The sequence below is a fragment of the Beta vulgaris genome, chromosome 3 (genome assembly GCF_026745355.1).
Source record: "Beta vulgaris subsp. vulgaris cultivar EL10 chromosome 3, EL10.2, whole genome shotgun sequence".
Classification (NCBI taxonomy): domain Eukaryota; kingdom Viridiplantae; phylum Streptophyta; class Magnoliopsida; order Caryophyllales; family Amaranthaceae; genus Beta; species Beta vulgaris.
In genome coordinates, this window is record NC_079204.1 from 4,889,853 (window position 1) to 4,913,752 (window position 23,900).

At 36.2% G+C, this 23,900-nt stretch overlaps 3 protein-coding genes across 5 annotated transcripts; 2 read left to right on the top strand and 1 right to left on the bottom strand.

Annotated features, from left to right (window-relative positions):
* The first annotated feature begins 3,898 nt into the window (after positions 1-3,898).
* LOC125495442 (uncharacterized) lies at positions 3,899-8,012 on the top strand. The gene is made up of 2 exons (XM_048640107.1): positions 3,899-5,844; positions 5,912-8,012. Exons 1-2 carry the CDS (start codon positions 3,899-3,901, stop codon positions 8,010-8,012), a joined length of 4,047 nt encoding a protein of 1,348 aa, XP_048496064.1.
* A 3,920-nt stretch (positions 8,013-11,932) lies between these two features.
* LOC104888274 (spermine synthase) lies at positions 11,933-18,319 on the top strand. Of its 3 annotated transcripts, none has more exons than XM_010673185.4 (11): positions 11,933-12,174; positions 12,769-13,010; positions 13,125-13,169; positions 13,386-13,462; positions 13,564-13,686; positions 14,506-14,610; positions 14,691-14,763; positions 14,893-14,964; positions 15,174-15,369; positions 16,740-16,869; positions 17,974-18,319. In XM_010673185.4, the coding sequence occupies exons 2-11, from the start codon at positions 12,824-12,826 to the stop codon at positions 18,058-18,060; spliced, it is 1,095 nt and encodes a 364-aa protein (XP_010671487.2). In that variant the 5' UTR covers positions 11,933-12,174; positions 12,769-12,823; the 3' UTR covers positions 18,061-18,319. The 3 variants fall into 3 exon arrangements, with proteins under 3 accessions (XP_010671487.2, XP_010671486.2, XP_010671488.2); XM_010673184.4 differs by having other exon boundaries at positions 12,790-13,010; XM_010673186.3 differs by lacking the exon at positions 11,933-12,174 and having other exon boundaries at positions 12,804-12,999.
* Positions 18,320-18,966: 647 nt separating this feature from the next.
* LOC104888275 (thiamine-repressible mitochondrial transport protein THI74) lies at positions 18,967-23,019 on the bottom strand. The gene is made up of 3 exons (XM_010673187.4): positions 22,059-23,019; positions 21,539-21,956; positions 18,967-19,683 (listed from the first exon to the last, which is right to left on the bottom strand). Exons 1-3 carry the CDS (start codon positions 22,593-22,595, stop codon positions 19,391-19,393), a joined length of 1,248 nt encoding a protein of 415 aa, XP_010671489.2. The 5' UTR covers positions 22,596-23,019; the 3' UTR covers positions 18,967-19,390.
* Positions 23,020-23,900: the final 881 nt, after the last annotated feature.

Sequence of the window (23,900 nt, forward strand, 5' to 3'; positions counted from 1 at the left end):
GAGTGACTTAAGTTGAGAATTGAGAGAAAAGTAATAGGTTGTAATCAGAGTTGTTTTGGCCTATTATAGTGGAAAGTTGTTTAAAATCCCTTGTGGTCGAGGTTGTTTCTTCCTACTAGGCCTAGGAAGTTTTTCCTCGTAAAATCTCTCGTGTTCCCATTGTTTGTTCCCAAGTTTACTTTTAATTCCGCAAAAAGTAGTGCTTATTCTCTCACTATAATTCACCCCCCCTCTTATAGTGCTCATATTATACAACATTTCCATTTCTAATTGTTTGGTATGAGTGTTAAGTAACAAATACCGTTTGCGGAGGGAAACATAATCCCCCCATTTGTTACCCTTATCAAACTAGTGGAAACAAATCACGTTTCCTTCCTCAATCATAAACCTCTCAATTGTTTTCATTACACTGGGATACCAAACAACTATTAAAGGTAACGGTTATTATTTCCATTTCTCCTCCTTATCAAAATCCTTTCCATTCCGTTTTCATTAATCATACCAAACACCCCCTAATATATCTCTTTTACATACTTGTATTTGAGTTCTTTTTATTTTGATGGAATAATAGCTTTCAATCGATATAATTAATCCTATATGCTGTTCAATGTAACCCAAAATCTCATTTTTAAACTGTGAGTTTGTAGTACTTGTGGTCGTGTGGAAGTTATGTATTTTGTTAAAATTATCTCTCAAAAATTGTCTTTAATTTCTACTATTTTTTAGTTATCGTTGTTGGTACTGAGCTTACGTTGAATAGTTTATTCTTCTTGATTTGTTAGATTTCTTATTTCTTCTCGAGAGAAATGCGATAGGTGGTGGAAAAAAGAGGAAGCTAAAATTCTTTAGTCTGTGTTGAGATCCTTTAGAGTTCCAAAATAACTCTACACGGTAGAGTTCGTTAAATATCAATCGTTGATTAAGAAATCAAATGCTTGTATTTTCTTTCCCAAAAATCCCCCCTATTTCCCCCCGAATATCTTGCCCATATCTTTTTCTTTCCCACTAATCATGAGCCCTTGATTTTATAATATATGGTAAGGATTCAACTCTACTTTGTAGAGTTTTCATAAAACACTAGAGAATCCGGATATTCGGCTTCAGTGGAGGACTTGGAGACAGTAGGTTGCTTTTTCGAACGCCAGGAAAGAAGATTCTTCCCAAGAAAAACAGCAAAATCAGTAATATAACGTCCTGTGTCAGGACATCCTGCCCAATCTGCATCAGAATAGGCAATAACAACAGTAGGAGAACTGCTGCTATATAAATAAAGTCCATAATTCAGAGTGTTCTGCAGATATCTGAAAATTCTTTTCACCGCATGAAGGTGAGTAATACGAGGAGCATGCATAAACTGAGACACCATATTAACAGCAAATAGTCTACACTAAAAATGAATTCGACAATTTTAAATAATTTTTAGACAATATTTAACAATTTTCTTTTTAAAACAAAAAATTATTACTCATCTAGTACTCTGGTCACTTCGATTGGTCCACCATCACAAGAACATAAATGATGAGAAAAATCTCGCTCACCTATCGCGTGTCGAAGTCAGGTCTATCTACACCAAAGTCCAAATGCATGCACCTTCTATTTTTCTTTCCCATTTTTTTTCTTTTGAAAGGAAAAGAAATGTATACTTTTAAATTTTGATAGCCACTCCTTTCTTTCTTTCTTTCAAGACCACTCTTTGATGGACTGACTCACAGTTTTTTTTTTTTCGAAGATTGCTACATCTATCTATTAAATTGAATATCTATTAGAAATAAATAATTTAAATATAATTAATTCTATTGAGTTGGACTTTGTTGATTATTAATGTATATATATCTCTAATAGATAGATTATCTGGTGGACGATAGGTAGACAAGTTTTTTCCTCTTTTAACTCATGTTTCATGCTTGTATATATATTATGGACTCATTAAATGTTTGTCGGTCTCTTTTTGGATGTATGCCTATGCCATTAATGCATGAGACAATTTTTTTTTCTAACAGTGTAGAAGAAAAGGTTAGAAAACTCTGTGCAAAAATATGCTCTAAAAAACCAAGAGAATTGCAATTCTGGTCGAGACAGTTAAAAATGCAAAAATAAAAATAAAAAATAAAATCAAATCAAAGAGTAGACCATGATAGATCTGAAGAACATTGAATTGCAAAGAGTGTGGTTGTGTCGGACATAATACTAGTAGGTGTCCCTTATCAGCCTTTGAAGCTCATAGATTACTTAATACTCGGTTACAGGAGCTAGAGAATAATGGTTTGCTTGTTCTCCAATCACAGGAGGGCATACCCCTATATACTAATATGATCCGAGGGCTTATTGATAGATTTATTCATAGGAATCCTAGAGTCATATTGCGTCATGTTCGGCCTTACATGGACCCCCCTAGTCAAGACCCATATCTGTTTCCACACCTCCATGTGCAAGGTCAAGTCATGTCAGACTCCTCGTCTGATGAGTTTTATGATGTCGGACAACATTTCCAAGGGGGAGGGGGGCACTACAATCAGTTTTACTCTGATGATAATTCTCAGAATCATACAAACCCTCCTCCAGATTTCGACAATCAGTCCATGAATAGTTACACACCTGCTTCTTTACGAACTAGACTTAATCTCAGCCCAAGCCCGGGGAGACGCTTTGGTTTAGAACCTGAATCTGGTAATGCTGTTAGACACTATTTGGAAGATTTTCATGAACCAAACACGAGTTTAGACCTTAATTACCCACCAGGCCAACATCAACTGAGGCCCACTACAAACACAGTCCCTGAAAGGCAGCCTCCTTCCCAAGCTTCCCCCCATATACCAAATTCTGAACTCATGGCCCAGCCCTTTAGTGTGTCAAGGCCTGATCTTTCAACGTGGGCCCAAGGCCGGTACCGTATGCTGAATGGTTACTGTGTTCCTATTGGTCCACCTGATCCAAATGAACGATATGAATCCCCCCCCTCTATGAGCTCTCTTAGGCCTGGGACGGGAACTTTAGCAAGTCTGGTGGCCCAAGGATGGTCGTTACAACCTCCAGCCCCGGATGAGGCTGGGCCAAGTAATTGGGTTGCTCGGAACTTGCAAATAGCTACTATGCAGGTGCAAGAGATGTTGGATTCATCTACTCAACAGGGTTTTTTAGGCTCTGCTCTAGTTGGGGAGCCACAAGAAAGGCGCAGTACTTCCTCTCCTGTGCATGACAGGTCTCATATGCCTTCCCTCTCTATAGCTGCTACTACTAATCATCCATTGCAGGTAACACACAATGAGGAGCCTCAGATTCAACACCATGACGGAGTTCCCTACTCTCCTACCTCACCTTTACAACTTAATATGCAAGACTCAGCCTCGGATATGCGGACTGAAATTGTTGGTGATACCTCCACTGTGGAAAGTCAACTTGTTTTGGCTCCACAACGCACTTCTGAAATGTTTACAGGTAAGAAAAGACGAAATGGGAATCATAATCGTACTCAGTCGGTGGAAAGCTATTTTATTTTTGCAGGAGATGAGGATCAAGTACGAAGGAAAAAAAGAAAGAAACGATATGAGGAATGGGATGCGAAGGGAGGATTTAGTTTGCGCAGACCTCAATCTACTGGTTCTTTTTTGACCAAAACAATCACAGACATATCTATGGCAGAAACCTTTGAGGTGGATCCAGGGGGTTTTGCGAGTACCAGGATGTCTAAGAAACGTATTGCTCGTACTTCACCAATGGAATCAACAGGGAATTGGTCTCTTAAACGCAGCAGAAGCAATAGCTCATCATCACCAGTTGCTTCACGAGTCGGAGATCATGATACTGAGGGAATGGAATGTCACTTCTCCCTAGTGGTTACTATTGCAGACGAGAATGCTGAACGGGAAGTGGTTGGCCCATCCCAACCACCACAGGCACCATGAATATACTTGCATGGAATTGTCGCGGACTAAATGCCAGTGACAGCCCGACAATTCCTTATCTTTACTGGCTTTTGTCTCAGTTAAAACCTGCTTTCTTATTTTTGCAAGAAACTAAGACTAATGTAGCGAATGTAAAAAAGTTGTTTAGGTCTACTAATCCAACTAGTTGTAATGGGGTAGATGCTACTGAAACACGGGGGGGTTTAGTCCTTTTTTGTTGGGGTCCTTTTGTAGTAGATGTAGTTGAGAAGGCGGGTAACTTTCTTTTTTGTAAGATAACAGCAATGAATGGTAAGATCTGGCATGTGTTGTTCTTGTATGGAGAATCGCAACTACAACATAGAGCTCCCCAATGGCATCATCTTCAACATTTACTACAGCCTTATTCATCTTACCTGATTATGGGAGATATAAACCAACTGGACCAATATTCTGACAAGCTTGGGGGTAGCCCGTTCATTCGAGGCTGGACAGATATTATCCAATGGAAAATCGACCTGCAACTACAAGATATTCCATTTACGGGGCCTCGATTTACATGGTCCAACAATAGAGATGATGAGAATCTAATTATGGAGCGATTAGATCGCGGGTATGCAACAGATGCTTGGATGCTTGAATTCCCAGACACCTTCCTTCAAAATCTACCTATTACTCATTCAGACCATGCACCCATTTTTCTACAAACACAAGTGACAACCAGGTTCGCTCGTCGGCCTTATCAAATTGAGAATTGGAGTCTTAACTATGACGAGGTAAACATGATGGTCTATGAAATTTGGAACATGCATATTGTTGGATCTCCCTCTTATAGGTTGACTCGTCGTCTGCAAATTCTTCGAAACCGGCTTAAAACTTGGTGCCTTGATAAAAGACTTTTTTGGGGAGTCAACTGGAAAAGCATCTTAGATAAACTTGAACATTTAGGCACACAAGTACAGACATGTGATCAGGGACGGGTTTATCTTCAACATCAGCGACCTATGATAGAGGAAATTAATATGGCCTGTTCCTACTGGCGACAGCGTATGAAGGAGCGTTATACCCAGGCAGGCGATTTGCCAACTAAACTCCTCTTTAGGCGCTTCCATCAAAAGCAGAGATCCAACCACATTCACATGTTACAAGATGGCCACGGGTCTTGGGTCAGTCAACCGCAAGATTTGACAGATCTCATTCAAGGGCATTTTAAGTCTATCTTAACTTCCAATGGTGGAAATCAAGTTTCCACTTCTAATCAGAATGAAGCTATTGATCTTGTGTTGCGGGAACTCAACCTACCAACATTATCTTTCAATGACATTGCTCAGCTTCTCCAACCTCTCTCGGCGGCGGAGATCCAACAAGCTATTTTTTCTCTGGCTGAAGGAAAATCTCCGGGTATGGACGGCTATAATGTGGAATTTTTCAAAACTTACTGGTCGACTGTTGGAGGTTGCATTACGGCGGCGGCACAAAAATTTTTTTCAACAGGCCATTTTCTGAAAGAATGGAACCAAACTTTAATCATCTTAATTCCCAAGATTAAGCCACCTGTGGAGGTAAATCATTTAAGACCAATTAGTCTCTGCAACGTTCTTTATAAATGCCTGGCCAAATGTTTAGTAAACCGCATGAAAGATTTGCTTCCTTTACTAATTGCTGATTATCAGAATGCTTTTGTTCCGGGACGGCATATGGATGATAATATACTTGTTGCACATGAGATTACTCACCTTATTAACAGGAATCACCGTGGGGTTACTCACTTAGCTGCGCTTAAACTCGACATGAATAAAGCTTATGATAGGGTAAGCTGGCTGTTTATTCTCAAGGTTCTTCAAGCTTATGGTTTCCCTGCGCATTGGATAAAGATGATTCAGACCTGTGTTTCCACAGTTACATATAAGGTTTTGATTAATGGTAATACCACAGAAACTTTCACACCAACATGCGGTTTACGGCAAGGAGATCCTCTTTCTCCATACCTTTTTTTTGTTTTGTATGGATATTCTTTCGCGCATGACCAGCTTGGCTACTGATATCAAACGTTTTACTGGTATTCGGGTGGGGAAGCGAGGTCCAACAATTTCACATCTGTTTTTCGCGGATGACTCCATGTTCTTCTTTAAAGCTTCACAGGATTCTTGTAGAGCGATTCAGACAGTGATCTCTAGATTCTGTGCTATATCAGGTCAAGTCCTGAACTTACAGAAATCTTGGGTCAAATTCAGCCCGAATACTCCGAGGGAGTGTCAGCAAGCTTACAAAGACATCTTGCGAATGGAATCAAAGACTTCCCTGGGTACTTATCTAGGCATCCCGATTGATATCCAAACTACAAAGATTCAACACTTCACCCCTCTTTTGGATAAGATAACTCAGCGAATTACCAGCTGGAATCATACAACTTTATCGCAACCAACAAAGATGGTTGTTATCAATTCCATCCTCATAGGGGCTATCATGAACCACCTTGCCGTCTTCAAGATTCCGACAACTATTGCAAACAAAATTCACAGTATTTTAGCTTCATTTTTCTGGAAGGATGCAAGAGGGAAAGGTATTCACTGGAAGAAGCGCAATCTTCTACATTGTAACAAAAGTCGAGGAGGGCTAGGCCTTCGTAATGTAGGTGTTTTTAATAAGGCTCTGCTCATGAAGAAAGCGTGGCGTATAAAAAACAACCCACATCTACTACTTGCCAAAGTCTACAGCAAAGATAGATTTTCAGGTTGTTCTCCCATGCGGCGATCTCAGCAGGATTCTTGGGGGCGCAAAGGCATTTTATGGGCGGACAATAGTCTCCACACCCACCTGCAATGGAAAGTGGGGGACGGGCGAAGTATTAGTGTTTCTAACCAATTATGGATGAACGGATCACAGCCTTTTTTTCGCGATTCCACTACGCTATCTGAAGCCCGGCGTTTAAGAGTCGCACATCTCATTCTACCACATCAACAAGGCTGGGATTCTCGCACGATTAACCGTTTTTTTGAAGGCCCTACAGCACGGCAAATCAAAGGTATTGAGCTCCCTAATGACACGCATCAAGGGGATGAAGAATTTTGGCCCTATACTAAGTCAGGCTCTTACTCTACCAAATCGGGGTATGCCCAGTTACTCCAACAGCAAATTGATATTTGTAGCATGACATCCTCAGATAATACGTTTTTTCGTATTTTATGGGGATTGCGTATCATGCCAAAATGGACGCTTCTTCTATGGAAGTTGTGGCATAATGCTCTAGCCACTTATAGTAACCTGTATCATCGTGATATTGGTACATCTACCGAGTGTCCAATCTGCTTAGCGGATTTTGAGGACAACCAACATTTGTTTCGACAGTGCCCGCTTGCTTGTGAGGTTTGGGAACGGTGTCACCTGCATTTTTTGGTGAATACAACAACCGAATTATCTTTCAGAGAGTGGCTCACTTATTGGACAACACGGTTTAATAACGAGGATAACGCCAATTCTAGGCTACCAAAATTCGTGGGTGGGCTCTGGTCTATTTGGATTTTACGAAATAAGCAAGTGTTCCGCAATTGTCGTCCTACCTCACGATCGATTGGCAGACAACTTCAAACAACAAAAGGCCAACATGACATTTTCGTGGCTCCGCGCTTCGATCCAACTAGGAACCCAAGAGACCCCAGCACTCCACCAGGTTTTCAATGTGCCAGTCTTGGCCAACAAGTGCACCAAGACAATCCCATCATTATGCAGGTAGATGGATCATGGGACAAGGGCGCGAAAGTAGGGGGAGCTGCTTGGAGATGTAATTCTGATTCAGAATCTGGTCACGCTCAACATGGTATTTTTTGTTATGCAAACTCTACATTACATACTGCAGCTATGGCATGTCTCAATGGTCTAAAATGGGCAAAGAGTGAACATCACCAGCATGTTCGAATACTCTCGAACTCCGCCTTACTGGTCCAACATCTTAGCAAGAGAGTCGGAACTGATATTTCCATCAAATGGACACTCGATCACATTAGGAAGCTGGGTAAGCAATTCACTACGTGCCAGGTGATTAAAGTTTCACGAGATCAGGTTTCAGATGCGCATCTACTAGCAAATTGGTGTAGGAAGCATCGTCTCAACAGTGCTTCAGTCCGCTATTAGTTTTTCTTTTTTAGTCCTTGTTATTTTCGTTGTTCTTCATTTATATTTTCCTTGTAATGTTTTTCTGATGTCAAAAAAATAAAATATGCAGATTAAAGACATCTTAACACATGGGTGGTGGCCTGGTGGGACTATGTACGCTAGTCGCAATCCTTTAATTTGTGCAGCAAGAATGCAAGATGAAGATTACACTTTATATAGTTTGAGTTTCAATTTTAAAAGAATGTACGAATACATACTATTGAATTTCTATGTCGAATAAATGGATATCAACTTTAACTAAACGCAATTCAAAAGCTTTATGCTTATTAACTAACCATCACATTCTTAAACTTTAGTAGGTAAGTAGGAGGATCTGCCAACTGTATGTTTTATTCTTTGCTTGTTAGATGAAGAAATCGAAATTCTCATATACTATAGGACTTTAATAGTTCCCAGATTAAGATAAGCTTTGATTATTATTATTATTTTCTATTTTTCCCCAAAGAAGTTATGATATGCGGAGAATTTTTATCATACACTTAGGGCATGTTCTCCCCAACTTATTTTCTGTTCAGTTCAGTTCAGTTCAGATCAGTTCAGATCAATTCAGTTCAGTTCAGCTCTTGACAATACTTTTACTCTCACATATCACTATTCATTTCAGTTCAGTTCAATTCAGTTCAGTTCAGTTCAGATCAGTTCAGATCAGTTCAGTTCTGTTCAGCTGTTTTATGCCGAAGAGAACATGCCCTTAAGGTTATTTTCTTGCTCATTACTCATTTCTCATTTGAAACCTCTAAATAAGCATAATTACGTAATAGTTAGAGCTTTAAAGTCCAAATGAGCAAAAAAAAATAGTCTTAAGTATATCATTCACATAGTACACCCGGGTGTATGAGGAATGGTTGAACGCACACATATGATAGGAATCAGACTTTAACACTCTTTTGCTTCTGTTATACTTCGAATTGCATAAAATAACCACACCCTTCTCCAGCCTTTTCATCTGTCTTAGTCTGCTTTTGTTTGATCAACTAAAGAATAATTAGCATAATGACATTTGATTCTGAAAGCATTTTTTCTTTGGAGGACATTGTATTATGTTTAACTATTTTCAAAAAGATAATCAACTAACTGATATATAACCATGAAGTGCAATAATGAAGACATAAGAGGCCTAATGACAAACTTTCTTATTCATACATAGATATGATAAATATAACTATAACGTTCACAAATTTCCGCCCGCTAGTAGCTAAAATATCATGACTTATTGGACTTGGTGCAACGCACATCATTAATGATATCGCAGGTATGTTTTTTGGTCAACAACGAAAAATCTTAATTATAATAATATATTTTTTTCTCGTGTCTTCTTTTCAGTCCTATTTTTCCATCTAATAAAAGGTTAGTCAAGTGAGTGCTTCTTCTTTTGGAAGGAGGGGGCGGGGAATGTAAAAAAATATAAATAATCGAGATTCTCGGTCCTCGCTAAAAGAATACCTCCAGTATCATATATGATACACGTTGTACCATGTCCAGTAGTTTTTTTTTAGTGGGAAAATCGGTCAAATTTTATTGCAAATCAAGATCCACCAAAGTAATCAAACTTTAAGGAAAAGAGTTCATATAACACACCTCCGAATTTCTACTAACTTCCCAACATATATACAACCATGAGATTTAAAAGCTTTCAATTAAACTCCATTCGAAACGCAAGAAGAAGAGGTCAGATTTTGGAAATTATTCATAAGGGCAGGGCTACTAATGTCGTTGTTGATAGTCTTATAGTACTTTAGCAAAAACAAGGCTTGGAAAGAGATGTAGAATTCATTGTGTGGCTATGAGTAGTTATAGAGTTCTTTGAATCTTTTGTCTAGAAGAGGTGGTAATCTGTTTGTTTATGGCTATATCTTGTAAGCCTCCCTATGTACTGATGCTAAAGTAATGAATAAAAGCCTACAAAAACTTATTCACAAAAAAAAACGTACAATCATAAGGGTTGCCAACCCTCTTAATATGTTCATAATTATGTTGCATTGTGGCCATGAACACAACTTGTATATTCATTGTGTCCACCAACTTTATAATCATCCACCAACTTTGGTGGATGATTATAATGAATATGCAAGATGTGTTCATGTTGTAAAATATATCGTCAAGAAATAACTGTAAAATAAATAGCAAGATACAAAAAATCTACCTAAAAGAATGCAAAAATACAAAAAATATAAAAATATGAACATAAATATTAAAATAACATGTTCGTACCTGTACAACCGGTCACGGGTCATCTACTTGTTTAAGATTGAAGGATACGAAAGTTAGACTTATTATACAAATAAATGACTTATCTTTAAAAGATGGTTCAAAGATTGGTATATACTTCCTCCCTTTCTAAATAAGTGCAACATTTCTTGTTTTCACGTTTGCCAATGCATTATTTTAACCAGTAATATCTTCAATTATCAATAAGTAAAAATTATAAAAAGTTGATATTAAAAAATTCACATTTAGACGAATCTAACAAGATCCCACATGACTATGTTTTTCCTAAAATGCAAATCACTAAAGCTAATTGAAGTTTAAATTGTGAATAGTAAACACTATGCAAATGTTGCACTTATTTAGAAACGGAGGAAATATTTTCTATTTTTAGAAGTGTGTCAATCCAATGAACACTTCATTATTCATATTTGGGTAGTGTGATACGTGAATCGTGATTGACACATATTGTTCGTGATCATGGTGGAAAATGTGCTTTTCCAATTGTGTGAATGTGAATAAGCCACTTTCTAAAATCCTTCAAAAGGAGAATGAAAAGAAAACAAATCATCCATCACTCAACAGATTTCTTATTTGTTTCTTTTTTGTGGGACTTTTATAATAATTTTTTAATCATCATACCTGATAGAGAATAATATTAGATATATTTTTGTGTAAACCTATATATATGGATCAATACAAGTTTTCCATAATCTAACAAATTATTATCCTGAGAAAATATATATATATATATATATATATATATATATATATATATATATATATATATATATATATATGTATATATATATATATACTACCTCTGTTTTTATTTAGTTGCAACGTTTTGACTTTCACGCTTGCCAATGTACAATTTCAAATCGTTTATCTCTAATTGTATGTAAGTAAAAATTATAAAAATTTGATATTATGAAAGCTTACATCGAAACGAATCAAACAAGACCCCACATGACTATATTTTGTTTAACATATAAATCAATAAATGTGGTCAAATAAGAGAACATGAATAGTGCAATTTGTCAAACGTTGCAACTAAAAAAGAACGGAGGTAGTATATGAATGTTGGTACTCGCCTTTGTGTACTGATGCATTTTTTATTTGCTTTCTTTGAAGTTAAATATTTGTAAATTTTGATGATATATTGTAAATATATATATACTTCCATTTCTTTTCAGGTGCAACAATTTAACTTTTAATTTTACCAATACAACACTTTAACTATTTAAAATTTTAAATCGTGATTCAAGTAAAATATAAATAATTTACATCAAAAAAGTATATATTAAAACAAGTTTAACAAGTTCCTATAACTATATTTTTCCCTATTTATAAAGAACCAAAAACGATTCGAACTTTACTCGAATGTCCGAAAATCAAATTGTTGCAACTAAGTGTCTGTTCTCTCCAGCTTATTTTCAGTTCAGTTTAGCTCTGGATAATATTTTTTTACTCTTACATGTCACTATTTATTTCAGTTCAATTCAATACAGTTTCAGTTCTTACATATCACTATTTATTTCAGTTTAATCAATTTACTTTCAGTTCAATTGTTTTATATCGAAGAAAACACGCCTAGTCGCCTAAACAAGGACAGATTTCGTACTCATCTAGATGATGGCTGATGAGTATATAAAAAGGAAAGAAAACACCTCCATTTTCCTAACATTAAAGACCTGACAAGAGCCACAAAAAACTGAGCATTACAAGTTTAAACGAAAGAGGAAGAATCCAGAAAAGAAAGAGAGAGAGAAATCCTTTCAAATTTTTAAAAAATTGTTTCTCATTTGTTGTATTCTTCTGTGATTTCTATCAATTTTTTCCCGCTCAATTTCAGATACCTTCTTAAACTCGAAGAATAAGGTAGCTGACGAAATTTTAACGTCATAAATAGCAGGTATTCTCTTTACCTCTCCTTCATTTTTGTATATTTTTTAAATTCATTGCATTTCGATGAAAAATGCGAATATTTTTTCTGGTTTCTTCTTCATTTTCTGCAAATGAGGGTTTTTCTTGAAATAATTTTTGAATTTAATGTGTTAAACCCTAGGTGTTCTAGAAGATAGTTTTCCTTTTTGGTTGATTTGTGTATATTTGTTTTTAATAATTGTCTGCTTTACATATATAATATATTTGTGCGTATAATTGATCAGTTGTTTTTTCTAAATTTGATATCTTTGTTTTCGCGTATGAGTTTTTGATTGGTTTGTTTTGTTTACTTGATTTGAAAATTTCCATATACTGAGTTAATTAATATTGTTCTAAGATTTTGTTCCAATTTTTAGCTCTTTTAGATCGTCTCTGATATTAATTTCCTTATTTTGTGATGATTAGAACTTAGTTCTTGTATTTAGGAAATCAGTTAATTTTGTAAATTAATGAGTGTGATTGTGAATTTGTGATAGTGAGTAAATGAGTGATGATGGGTCTTTTAGGTTGAGTTATAATGTGCTTATTTAAAGGGATGTTATTCATGATTGTGTTATGATAGTGTATTTGGCTTATGGTTTAGAGACTGGAGTCGCGGGCGAATAAGAGAATAGTCTATGGAGGGAGGCGCAGAAAGAGGTTTGGAATGCCAGAAGATTATGGATGGGAAGGCGAATAACAATGGTGTAAACAAGGAAATTCCTTCTTGTTGCCTCAAGGCTAGAGCTTCGGTCCCTGAATCCGATGCCCAATGCCATTCAACTGTTGTTTCGGGGTGGTTTTCAGAACCTCGGTCGTCCTCTGGTCATTATCCCAATATTAGTCTAATAATTCTCTTTTAGCTATATGGTAAGTGGTTGCATCTAAGATTGTCAAATTATTGATGGCTTTTCTTCTTTCTGTGTTTGTTTATGGCAGGTAAAACAGGGAAGCAGCTTTATTATAACAATCCGATGTGGCCTGGTATGCATTAGTTAAAAGATACATGATGCTGCTAATGTTTGACCTTTTTTGTCTCCATGAATGATATTTGTTGGTTTGGGTTCTTTTTTTGCCTACTCTTCTTTTGCTTGTGTTAGCTTTCAGATTTTATTCGTTTTATTCCCTTGAAAATTAGTTACATGAGCGATTTGAAATGATAAGGTAATGCAATTAATTGTTTGTTTTATGCTTTTTTAGGAGAAGCACACTCGATTAAAGTGGAAGATATTTTGTTTCAAGAGAAGTCATTGTACCAAGAAGTCCTTGTCTTTCAGGTTCAGTACTTTATCCTTTCATCAGTGCTTGCATGTGCTATTTTCAAAGTCGTGTCCAATGTTTGTCATTTAATAACTATGTTGGGTATGGTTGTATGCAGTCATCAAACTACGGGAAAGTGCTTGTTCTTGATGGCATCGTTCAGTTAACAGAGAAAGATGAATGTGCATACCAGGAGATGATAGCACATCTCCCTCTTTGTTCTATTGTGTCCCCCAAAAATGTCAGTATTCCTTTATTTTGCAACTAGATTTTCATATATGCCTGCAACAGTGGCTTTTTTTCAGTCAAATATAGCAGTGGACATTGTTTATATATATTTTTTGACACGATACATGACCCAGATAGCTTTCCCATTTGTACTTAAAAAGTTACTCCAATTGTACTAACACTAGTGATCACTAATTAGCGAGCTTATTATCTTGGATAAAAAGATGCTTAGTCATGCACGCTATGTGGGTACATATGATTAATCAGAAGATATCATGAATTATGCCATATGTTGCGCTGGTCGTGTTGATGTTGAGTAACTGAATCTCCTAGGGGAGGAACTGTTCAGTTAAGCAAGAAACCAGTATGTTTCGTCCATCATTCCCGGGATGACTGTGAGTGTAAACCATAGTGGCAGCGGAGCCCTTGTCTTCTCTCTTCCCCTATTCTCACCCTCTTTTTGTGAAAGGGAATCTCTTATAGAACACTGTGCTGTGCTCTCTTGTGAGGTATGAATGTCTTTTGGTTGTCTGCAGTGATAGCATTTCCTGCATTATTTGCTTCATTCAAACTCCTTGGTGAATTTCTGTCAGTGGACAACTTCAATCATGTATCAGTGGTCTTATTGATGTGATACTGTTTGAATTACGTGCTTCAACTGGTTCAGCTTATCTACATTGTGCAAAATGAGGATTTTATCTGCTGTAATATGATGTTGTCAATTAATCTTAGATTTTTGTGTAGGTTGTGATGTTGCACTTTGCTTGTTTGCAGAAACTAATGCTTCTTCGTGCACATCTGACAAATTGTTCTGGCTTATTTGGTAATGCAGGTTCTTGTAGTGGGTGGTGGTGATGGTGGAGTTCTCCGAGAGATATCTCGCCATACCTCTGTGGAGCACATTGATATTTGTGAGATTGATGAAATGGTTATAGATGTAAGTTACAAGTTAGTTTTTGTCAGTTGTTACTGTGTGGATTTTGGAAGATTGAATAGCAGTTGTCTTCTTTTGTCCAGGTTTCTAAGAAATTTTTTCCTGAGCTAGCTCTGGGTTTTGAAGACCCTCGTGTCAATCTTCACGTTGGTGATGGTATGTTTCTCGAGTTCCAGTTATTTCCTTTAGTATTTTAGCCATTTTTATTGGTACAGGTGATTCATTAAGTTTAAGGCATTGTTTCCAGGCTATGTTATATCTGTTCTAATTTCTTTCTGTTGACAGCTGTGGAGTTTCTGAGAAATTCACCAAAAGGGAAGTATGATGCCATAATTGTTGATTCTTCAGATCCTGTTGGTACGTTTTTTAAGTTTAGTAATTCAGTCATGCATTTCTAAGCAATTATTTTAATACATAGTGGAGTTACACATTTATTCCCCATTTTAGTAATTCACTCGTGCATTTCTAGTTCATTTTTCAGAAAAGTGGCCGGATCGTTGATGAGGGGAAACATTAAAAATCCAGTTCATTCTGATTTTCTTCGATGATATTGCCTTTTCATACAGGTCCTGCCCAAGAACTTGTTGAGAAGCCCTTTTTTGAGACACTAGCAAGAGCATTGAGACCTGGTGGTGTACTTTGTAACATGGCAGAGAGCATGTGGCTACATACTCATCTAATTGAGGATATGATGTCCATTTGCCGTGAAACTTTCAAGGGTTCTGTTCATTATGCATGGACTAGTGTGCCTACCTATCCAAGGTACATGTGAACTTATGCTTGAAGTCTCTGTTTCTCTCTGTATTAGCCTGGGATATATTTGCAATCTTATTTCCTGAATATTGTTAAAGATTAAGTAATAATCATAGCTAATGATTCTAACGTAGGTTGTGCCACATTAGTGCACCGTGAAGAATGATTGGCATGTTAGATGTCCCGTTACTTTGCAGTATTTACTCCTGAAAATAGTGTTTATTTGATCACAACAGTCTTATAAGCTGGCAATTTAATTATCCTCTTAGTACAGGAAAAATTATTTCACTATACTGCTTTCAGTGCTTGAAGTATTTTTACTAAAAATTACCCTGAGAATATTAATGAAAAAGTGTTGTTGAAGGGGTGGTGATCTTTCCCTCCCTGCATTTGGTACTCCAACCTTCCCTCGAGCAAAGCACCTGGATGCCTACAACTTAATATAGGCAAAGACCTGACCTTTCTAAGACCCAGTTTGCTTTGACATTATCAGTGAATCGGAATGGAAGCCATTTCAAGAGGCAATTGTTTGGTTTGTAATAGTTAGTCTTTCTAAACCTCCTTTTGTTTCAAAAAATCTATTACCTAGTGGGGATGCAAGCATCCACTCTCAACATTCCTACCCTGTCATTACCATCACACTCATGCCACCAATTATTTTATGGCTGGACAATTAACAGTGAGCTCCATCTCTTTCTACATCACTATCATCATAAACCGCAAGAAGAGACAGAAACAAAGTGAGGAAGATATTGAAACTCATTTAAAGAACATCAAATAGTGGTAAAAGTTCATATAAGCAAGTAAATCAACCAAAGAAAGGCCAAATTGACATGTCCATGTTCAGTTATGACCATGATAGTGATGAATTTGGCCATTAGAGCTGAAAATTGTGGAGAGAGAAGAGGAAAGGTGAGAGCAAGTATGATGAGAAATGAGATGAGGTAGAGAAAGGATTTGATGTACGATGGAATTGGTTGGAATTCCACCTTCTCCGAATTTATTGCATCTTATTTCTTGAACTAAACAAGCTCTTCATGCTTTGACTGTGGCATTGACTTCAATTCATAGGACTCATCCTCCACTGTAACTATATAATGTTCTAAAGGAAGTAAGCTGCATATTTGTACCTCTTGCTATGGGATCCATTTTTTTGCCTGATCACACTCTTAAACTTAGTGTGCTTCTCTGTTAACAAATTAATTAGCAGACTGTTGATCTCCTGATTAATCTGTTGTGTGCGTGAAATCTGGGATCGTTTATTTATCTTGTTTCCTTCTATATCTGTTAATTGTGTGATGCAAATTTGACATGGTTAACTAACAATCATTTTACTGAAGTTTATTTTTTATTGAAACATTTTGTTTCTTTGCTTTCAGTGGTGTCATTGGATTTCTCCTTTGTTCAACAGAGGGTCCACCAGTTGATTTTTTGAATCCAATCAACCCCATTGAGAAGATTGAAGGAGCAACTCAGCATCGAAGAGAACTAAGATTTTATAACTCTGAGGTAAGTTGTTTCTATAATTTTATCGTTCATTATCTCCTAATGAACTACTCTGAGGTAAGTTGATTTTTTGAATCCAATCAACCCTAAGATTTAGACCAATTGAACATATATATTTCATTGTATATGTTCCACCTCCCTTTATTTGTTGCGCTTTTTCTTTTGTCTTTTCTTCTCCTTGCATCCCATCTCTCAGACTTCAGTGGTGGATGCGCCCATCTGTTTTAAAACCTTGTTTAGTTTGATTTTTGACTTGTTAGGGATTGATGTTATGCTTATCGTGTACACCAACTTACCATATGTTAAGTCCCCCAAGTGAACCTTTTTGACGTTTTAAAATTTAGTTTGATTTGGTTTATGATTGCTGTACCTAGCAATAGCTTTGCGCCATTTGCCCGAGGTAGTCAATTAACCTTTTTAAACTAGGTTTTCATGGAATGATGAGGCATGTTGATGTCATGCTATCATTTCCCATTAAGAAAAGTTTGCAGATTTGGAAATGGTTGATTGGTTATCATGTAATACTATTTTGTATCATATTAGTGTCATGCTCACACACTCAATTTTGTTAGCTGTGCTCTTTTACTGAGGCATTACTTATTAGCACCAAGTCGCATAGCAGCAATCACTTTGATATCTGGCCGAGTTTTTGAGCTGTTCTAGTTAATTATGTTCTATACTTTGATCGTTGGTTTTTGCTCATCCGCCTCATAGTGGGTATTATTCAAAGTCAGGGTATTTCAATGTTGCAAATTCCATTTGATGGGTGAAATTGTTTTACTCTTCAAAAATGATATATGCTCTGCCCAAGCTTCTCATCGTGAGAATACTGCAAAAACGAAAACGGCTGTTTGCAGAACCGGTTGCTGGAGACAAGCAAGTATATTGTCTAATACCCTCCCTTCATATGACAAGGTTAGCTGGTAAACGGCGAGCCTGACATTCCATTTCTTAAGGATACATGTTTTAGTATACTTGCTTGCTCTTCAGCAAACCGTTCTCTATCAAATTGTATTGTAAAATTTTCTTCTACTAATGGATGATTGGCGTTGCAAAGGCCTTTTATCAAACACTAGTCAACTTGAAGAATGTTTTTTCATATTGCAGGTTCACACAGCTGCCTTTGTTCTCCCTTCATTTTTGAAGCAAAAGGTCAGTTCTCTTCGCGATTCTGCATCAACCAATGGAGTTTGAGGCAAATAAATTCCTCGGATTTCCCTTGTCCTCAACACATCGAAGTATTTCCATCACAGGAATTTAGTATAATAACTGCGTTACTTTCGAGTAGTTTTTCATCTTGAAAATGTATCTATGTTTCTAAGTAAGATCACATTGATGGATGATACATTGTTAGTAGCTAACCTTGTTTGGTTTGTTTCTATTAGATTGGAACCTGTTGATAAGAATATTATTATGACTACTTATTAATAAAAGGCGTGCAACTTTTATCTCATACGTGTGTTGATGCGTTTGCTCTACTTCATTTATGTATTTGATCATTTGCTCAACTAGCTTAATACACATGAGCACATGAGCAAACTAATCGTTGTGTTTGTTTACTATGTAGCATTTACCATTTTATAAAACAATCCCAAATTGACATTATAATGAGTATATTTGCAAGTTTGGTATAATAAACTGAAACTCAGGAGTAACAGTAATCAGGATAACATAAATTTGCTCAAAAGTTACAGAATAATCTTGCTCAAAAGTTACAGAATAATCTTGCTCAAAAGTTACAGAACGATGTTAATGGTTTGGCTGACATATAATTGCATGGGAAGTTGATCACTAGGAAGTAGAAAAGGGAAAACAGATGTCACTCACTTTTCTGGCTCCTCAATTAGGGTTCAAAGTTTCTGCCAATTCATTGTAAAAAAACATTTTTTTATCTTTAAGCTTCTAGTATAATTTAATTTGTGCATTTCTCAATTCCCAAGCAAGCATGATCATTACTAGACATTTCATTCCCAGATTTCATGCGGGTTTCATGCATGCAAGTTATTGAGGTACTTGGTGAAATTATTTGAAAGATAACCTAAAATTGAACTATTTTTGTTAAATATTTTCTTGATTAAACTTCTTATTAAAATTTAGAAGTGATTAAACTATTTCCACAATATATACAGATCCAACATTATAGTGTACAATGTACGGCTCCCTAAAAAACGTTACAATATAAATTACAAGTACATCCTTCGTAACAAAATAGATGTTACACTTTCTAAATATGGTTGTAACAAAATACATATTGCACTTCCTTTTTAAGCAATAATCTCTCTCTATCTCTCTCCTATCATATGGGTCCCCTTTTTCTCTCTTATCTCTCTCCTCTTTAAAAAAAAATTGCCCAGAAAAGTGTATTTTTGAAAGTGTAACGGAGGAAGTATAATGGCTTTTTTTTTACCTTGGCTGCTTCAAATCAAGAACCTAATACTGTGATGGAGTCTAGGATTTGATTATAGTAAAATAACAAGTGGAGTGGTAAACGTATACTGAACAAAACCTAAAATAAACCAGCAGCTTAGGAGTTCGACAAGACATGATTTTGATCTTGACTTGTGTTTTCTAGCTCCAAGGTAACTTCCACTTCCTTAGACTGACTGAAAGCATCAGAAGGGATATTGATGCCAACGAACCCAACCATGATAGCCGCAGCTCCGGCGTAATCCATTGTATTGGGAGCATTACCGATCAGTGTATCGACCAAAGCTGCTAAAGGAACCTGAATTGTAAGACCAGCCGTTGCCACAGTTGTCGTTGTCAAAAGAACAGCTTTGGCCCATAAGTAGTCGCTCAGGACATTATCAAGCAAACCTGAATGAATGAGTACAGAAAGCAATATATTAGCCAAAGACCAAAAAATGGTATCTACTTATTTGGAACTTGCAGGCTACCAAGCCACAAAGTGCTCTAACTCAAATTGTGTATGTAATGCAGTAAATGTACCTGAGTGTTACTAAATACTAATCAGTTCATTCAAGACACTTCAGCAGTTCTTGTTTTTCTTTTGGACGTGCACATAATGAAATTATTGTCATTCCCAACAAAAAAAGGTGGAAAAAGGAAACAAGGTTATAATCCTGAAGATTGATAGTGGCAGAGGGTATTATCACACAAACCATGGAATCTTATAGTGCGATGTTTCTTTTGACAACTTCCAGATCTGATAAAGGAGAAAGAAAAAAAGGTCTAATTCTTCGAAGCATACAACTTTCTTTCAAAGTCCATGACAAAATACACAGTTCCACACCATCCCTTTTAGTTTACATAAGAAATGCAGGATCAGTTTACAGCTCTTCTGTTATTTGGAACAGCCAAGGAACTGTTATCCTCTGAAGTGAACCTCCTAATACCTCCTCACAAAGGGAAGCCCCCCTCACCAAGTCCATGCAACATTTCAACAGAAGTCCATTTCAGAGGTGGACATAGAAGCGTAAAAGTAATGTGATCTAAGTCTCTAACAAGAGCAATACAAAAAGAGGACATATTTTGATAGGAAAAAGAAAAAGCAATCTGTATATATTCATCACAGTGCAAGAACCACACATCATACTATTTTCTCGCATACACACAGAGCTGGAGATGGTGGTCGTGGTTGGGGACTGGGAAGGGAGTGATAAGATAGAACATGTTCTAGAAACCTGTGATTGCTTAAGTATCCATCACAGATACTCTAAAATCTGACACAGACTTCATATTCAACCCAAAATGAAGCAGAATGTGGCTATTGCACAAGTCATGTAACATAGAAGATTTTCCGTCCTATAAACTACAATACGGGAAGTTAGCAGTACCAAGCTTCTTAATTTAGCAGCCTCAAACATGCACCTAAGATATTCTCTTCTGCATTCATTTTACCATTCCAAATCAACAAGCACCTAAAACATGATTTATCCTTGAGTAAGTCTCCAATCAGCAACATTATAGTAAACTCTAGAGCAACACTGTTCAACAATCTGCTATATATCTCAAATCAAAGTCGCAAAATATGTAAAGGATCATACAACTCCAGCTTTCCCCTCAACTGGATATTAAAAGTTGAATCACATAAGGTAGTGCATATCTTATTATAAGTAATTGGAAGAATATTAAATTCATCATAACGTCACTACTAATAGTTGAATCACATAAGGTAGTGCATGTCTTAGTGTACAGTCAAAGGAGATACTCCTACATTGTATTCTTAACCTTCCATCATTGCTTGCGACAAGGAAAATTGCAGTCATAGAATAAAGACAAGGATGGGATTGCATAATCTCACGGAAAATGGAACACTGTAATAATTAACCAAATGTTAATAAATAACTACTCTTGAATTTTAAGCAAATCTTTTATTTACCAGTATAAACAAAGTAAGTTTTCATAAATTATTATAAATTAATTAACCTACTGTTCTTTTTTGTATGGTATTATCAATTATTAACCTGATTATAAAAATCAATTAACTAACATTGTTGGTACCAACTAGGTTTGACGGTGATGCACAATATAAAACAATAGACTCTGGAAAGATATTGGCTCGTACATGAATTAGATCAGAAATTACACAAGTACATGACCTATAACTCAAATTTTGGGCTTCTAAGAACATGCCAAGGAGACATAAATAACCCATCAACACAGCAAAATGTGCACTAAAAACATAAAAAAAGATGACTCGAAAACAAACCTTTGCCCAAAATCAAGCTGAACTGCTTCCAGGTAAAAGTGGTAAATGACTCCACCTCTGTGAAGTGCAATATAAGTGCAACTGGAAGGAAAATCACCATGTTGAAAAATCCCAAGAAACCCAAAAACTGTGCCATGCTCACTTGGCCACTTTTCTCGTCATCAGGCAACTTCTTACGGATGAGAGTTATATATACAGCATACAGAGCAGCTGAAGAAAGAGACAAAATGTCTCCCAGAACAGGTTTTGAGTTGATTACACTGCTTCCTGCTTCTGTATCACCCAAACTCACAATGATTGTCCCTCCCATGCAAAGTAATACACCTATGAGCTTCAACCAAGTGAATTCCTCACCCAAGAATGCCAAAGATAGCATAAAAGTGAAAAGGCTAGATGAAGTGCTCAAAATTGTATTAGACTGCAAAAGTTAGGAACAGACTTAAGTAGTATTCTCAAACTCCATATGATATAGCTAAAAATTTCTAAAACAAACAAAAATAAGGGCAATGCTTCTTCTTACACTGACTGTCGTATACTTGAGAGACAGATTAAAGGCCAGCTGTGCCAAAAACCAAAATGGACATATCAATAAGCTCACTCTTGCTACCCTAGTGCGTGTCCAACGCCCCTTCGAATCCAGTCCTTCATCAACATCAACTCGATCAAGAAAATCTTTTTCCACTTCATAAACCGTCCCTACAGAGCTTCGACACAATTCTTCTCGATCACCACATAAATGGGGTTGTATACTATTTGTTTGCTCATCCAAATCACTCTTCTCAAGAAGAACAACCTCCTCCGGCTCCGAATGAGCTAATTCTTGCAACCCCACATCTAATTTCTTCCTCCAAAAACACAAATTCCCAGTATAATCTTCCAAATATCTTGCAGCTTCCACAAGAGGTATATATATTATAAACAATGAGTTGCAAATATATGTGATAAGGAAAGGGGAAACTCCCTCATCCACCACAGATTGAACCACATAGCTAGCAGCAATCCAAATCGCCGCCACGGCGACAATGTATATCAAACCAATGATCCATTTCCCAATCATATTATACTAGGGTTTATCCTCTAATCAAAGGGGGTTCACTGGGTTGAGTTGAACCCCCAAAATCTTAATTTTCTTGAGTTTACTAATCAAAACATATAAATGAAAACTCTTTACTCAAATATGTGTAAGCTATAAATTTAGATTCTTACAACTAATAGAGAAATTTCTCCAAAACAAACCTCCAAATTTTCGGAAGATCCAAGTTTATGGTGTCGTTGGAAAACAGCTAAATTTGGGCGAAATTCTTCTCTCTCTCCTTCGTATTATCTGCTCCTCAACTTTGGAGAAATTAATTTGATAATGGAGATCCGAAATTGTGTAAATTTTTTGTCAATTTTTGGAATGAATTGTAATCGAGGGTTTGAGGGGATTTTGAAATTTTCCCTTCTTCTTTATCCTTCTCTCTGTGAAATCCCATGATAAAAATGAGTAGTATATACATAAATAATAATAAATAAAAAAAAGAGTAATAATGCATCAAAATTTCTGATTTTTTTAGTAAAACAAGAAGTTTATATATTAAAAAAATTTAAAAGGTAAAAAGTTATAAAATTATAAATTTAATATTTATTACTATTAGGAGTATTGTTATTAAAATTATTAAATTTTAATGTATTTAATTTAAAAATATGTTTAAATTGAATAAAAAGGTTTTTTTTTTAACAAAAATATAGATTATGGTCCAACAGTTATAAATATGGGCTGGAAAAATTCCAAGTGACTCTAACAATTTTTTTGTCGACAACCTCATATCATTCAATCGAATATTGATTGATAGCCCGAATTCAAAAAAAATTCCAGATTCCTATTCATCGGTGTAGCTGATTCTGGTCTGGCCTGAACCTAGATCGATAAATACCCCAAGCATGAGGGTGTATAGTTGGAATGGATCTATGGATTGGGGCTATGTGCAAGCTTGCAAGTGCAACCAGAAGATTTCTTCTTACTTATTTGTTCTTAGAATAATGGAAATCTATTAGAGAATGGGATTCAAATTAATACATACACACGTCTATAGGAAGCGAGGCATACTTTAGATGAACATGCAGGACTAGATTATGTACACAAATACTAAAGTCAATAAAGATGTACCAACTAGAGATGTAAATAATTTTATTAACTTGTTATCCATGCTTATTTGACTTTTTATACATTTACATGTTTGTACAATTGTACTATGCTCGATGCACTAATGTATACACCATCGAAAACGGAGGGCTACTTAGATTAGTCCATCAAAATCGCATAAAGGTGGATAAATTCTTCAACTTACAAGTTCACTTGTTTACAATTTTTTACAAGTCT

Excerpts from the sequence above, each read along its gene's own strand:
- LOC104888274 (XM_010673185.4), top strand. The coding sequence starts at position 12,824 with ATGGAGGGAGGCGCAGAAAGAGGTTTGGAATGCCAGAAGATTATGGAT. Across the intron at positions 13,170-13,385 it reads TAACAATCCGATGTGGCCTG|GAGAAGCACACTCGATTAAA; the intron begins GTATGCATTAGT and ends ATGCTTTTTTAG. Across the intron at positions 16,870-17,973 it reads TAAGATTTTATAACTCTGAG|GTTCACACAGCTGCCTTTGT; the intron begins GTAAGTTGTTTC and ends TTCATATTGCAG.
- LOC104888275 (XM_010673187.4), bottom strand. The coding sequence starts at position 22,595 with ATGATTGGGAAATGGATCATTGGTTTGATATACATTGTCGCCGTGGCG. Across the intron at positions 21,957-22,058 it reads TCAAGTATACGACAGTCAGT|TCTAATACAATTTTGAGCAC; the intron begins GTAAGAAGAAGC and ends TAACTTTTGCAG. Across the intron at positions 19,684-21,538 it reads CAGCTTGATTTTGGGCAAAG|GTTTGCTTGATAATGTCCTG; the intron begins GTTTGTTTTCGA and ends TCATTCATTCAG.
- LOC125495442 (XM_048640107.1), top strand. The coding sequence starts at position 3,899 with ATGAATATACTTGCATGGAATTGTCGCGGACTAAATGCCAGTGACAGC. Across the intron at positions 5,845-5,911 it reads ACACCAACATGCGGTTTACG|CTTGGCTACTGATATCAAAC; the intron begins GCAAGGAGATCC and ends GCGCATGACCAG.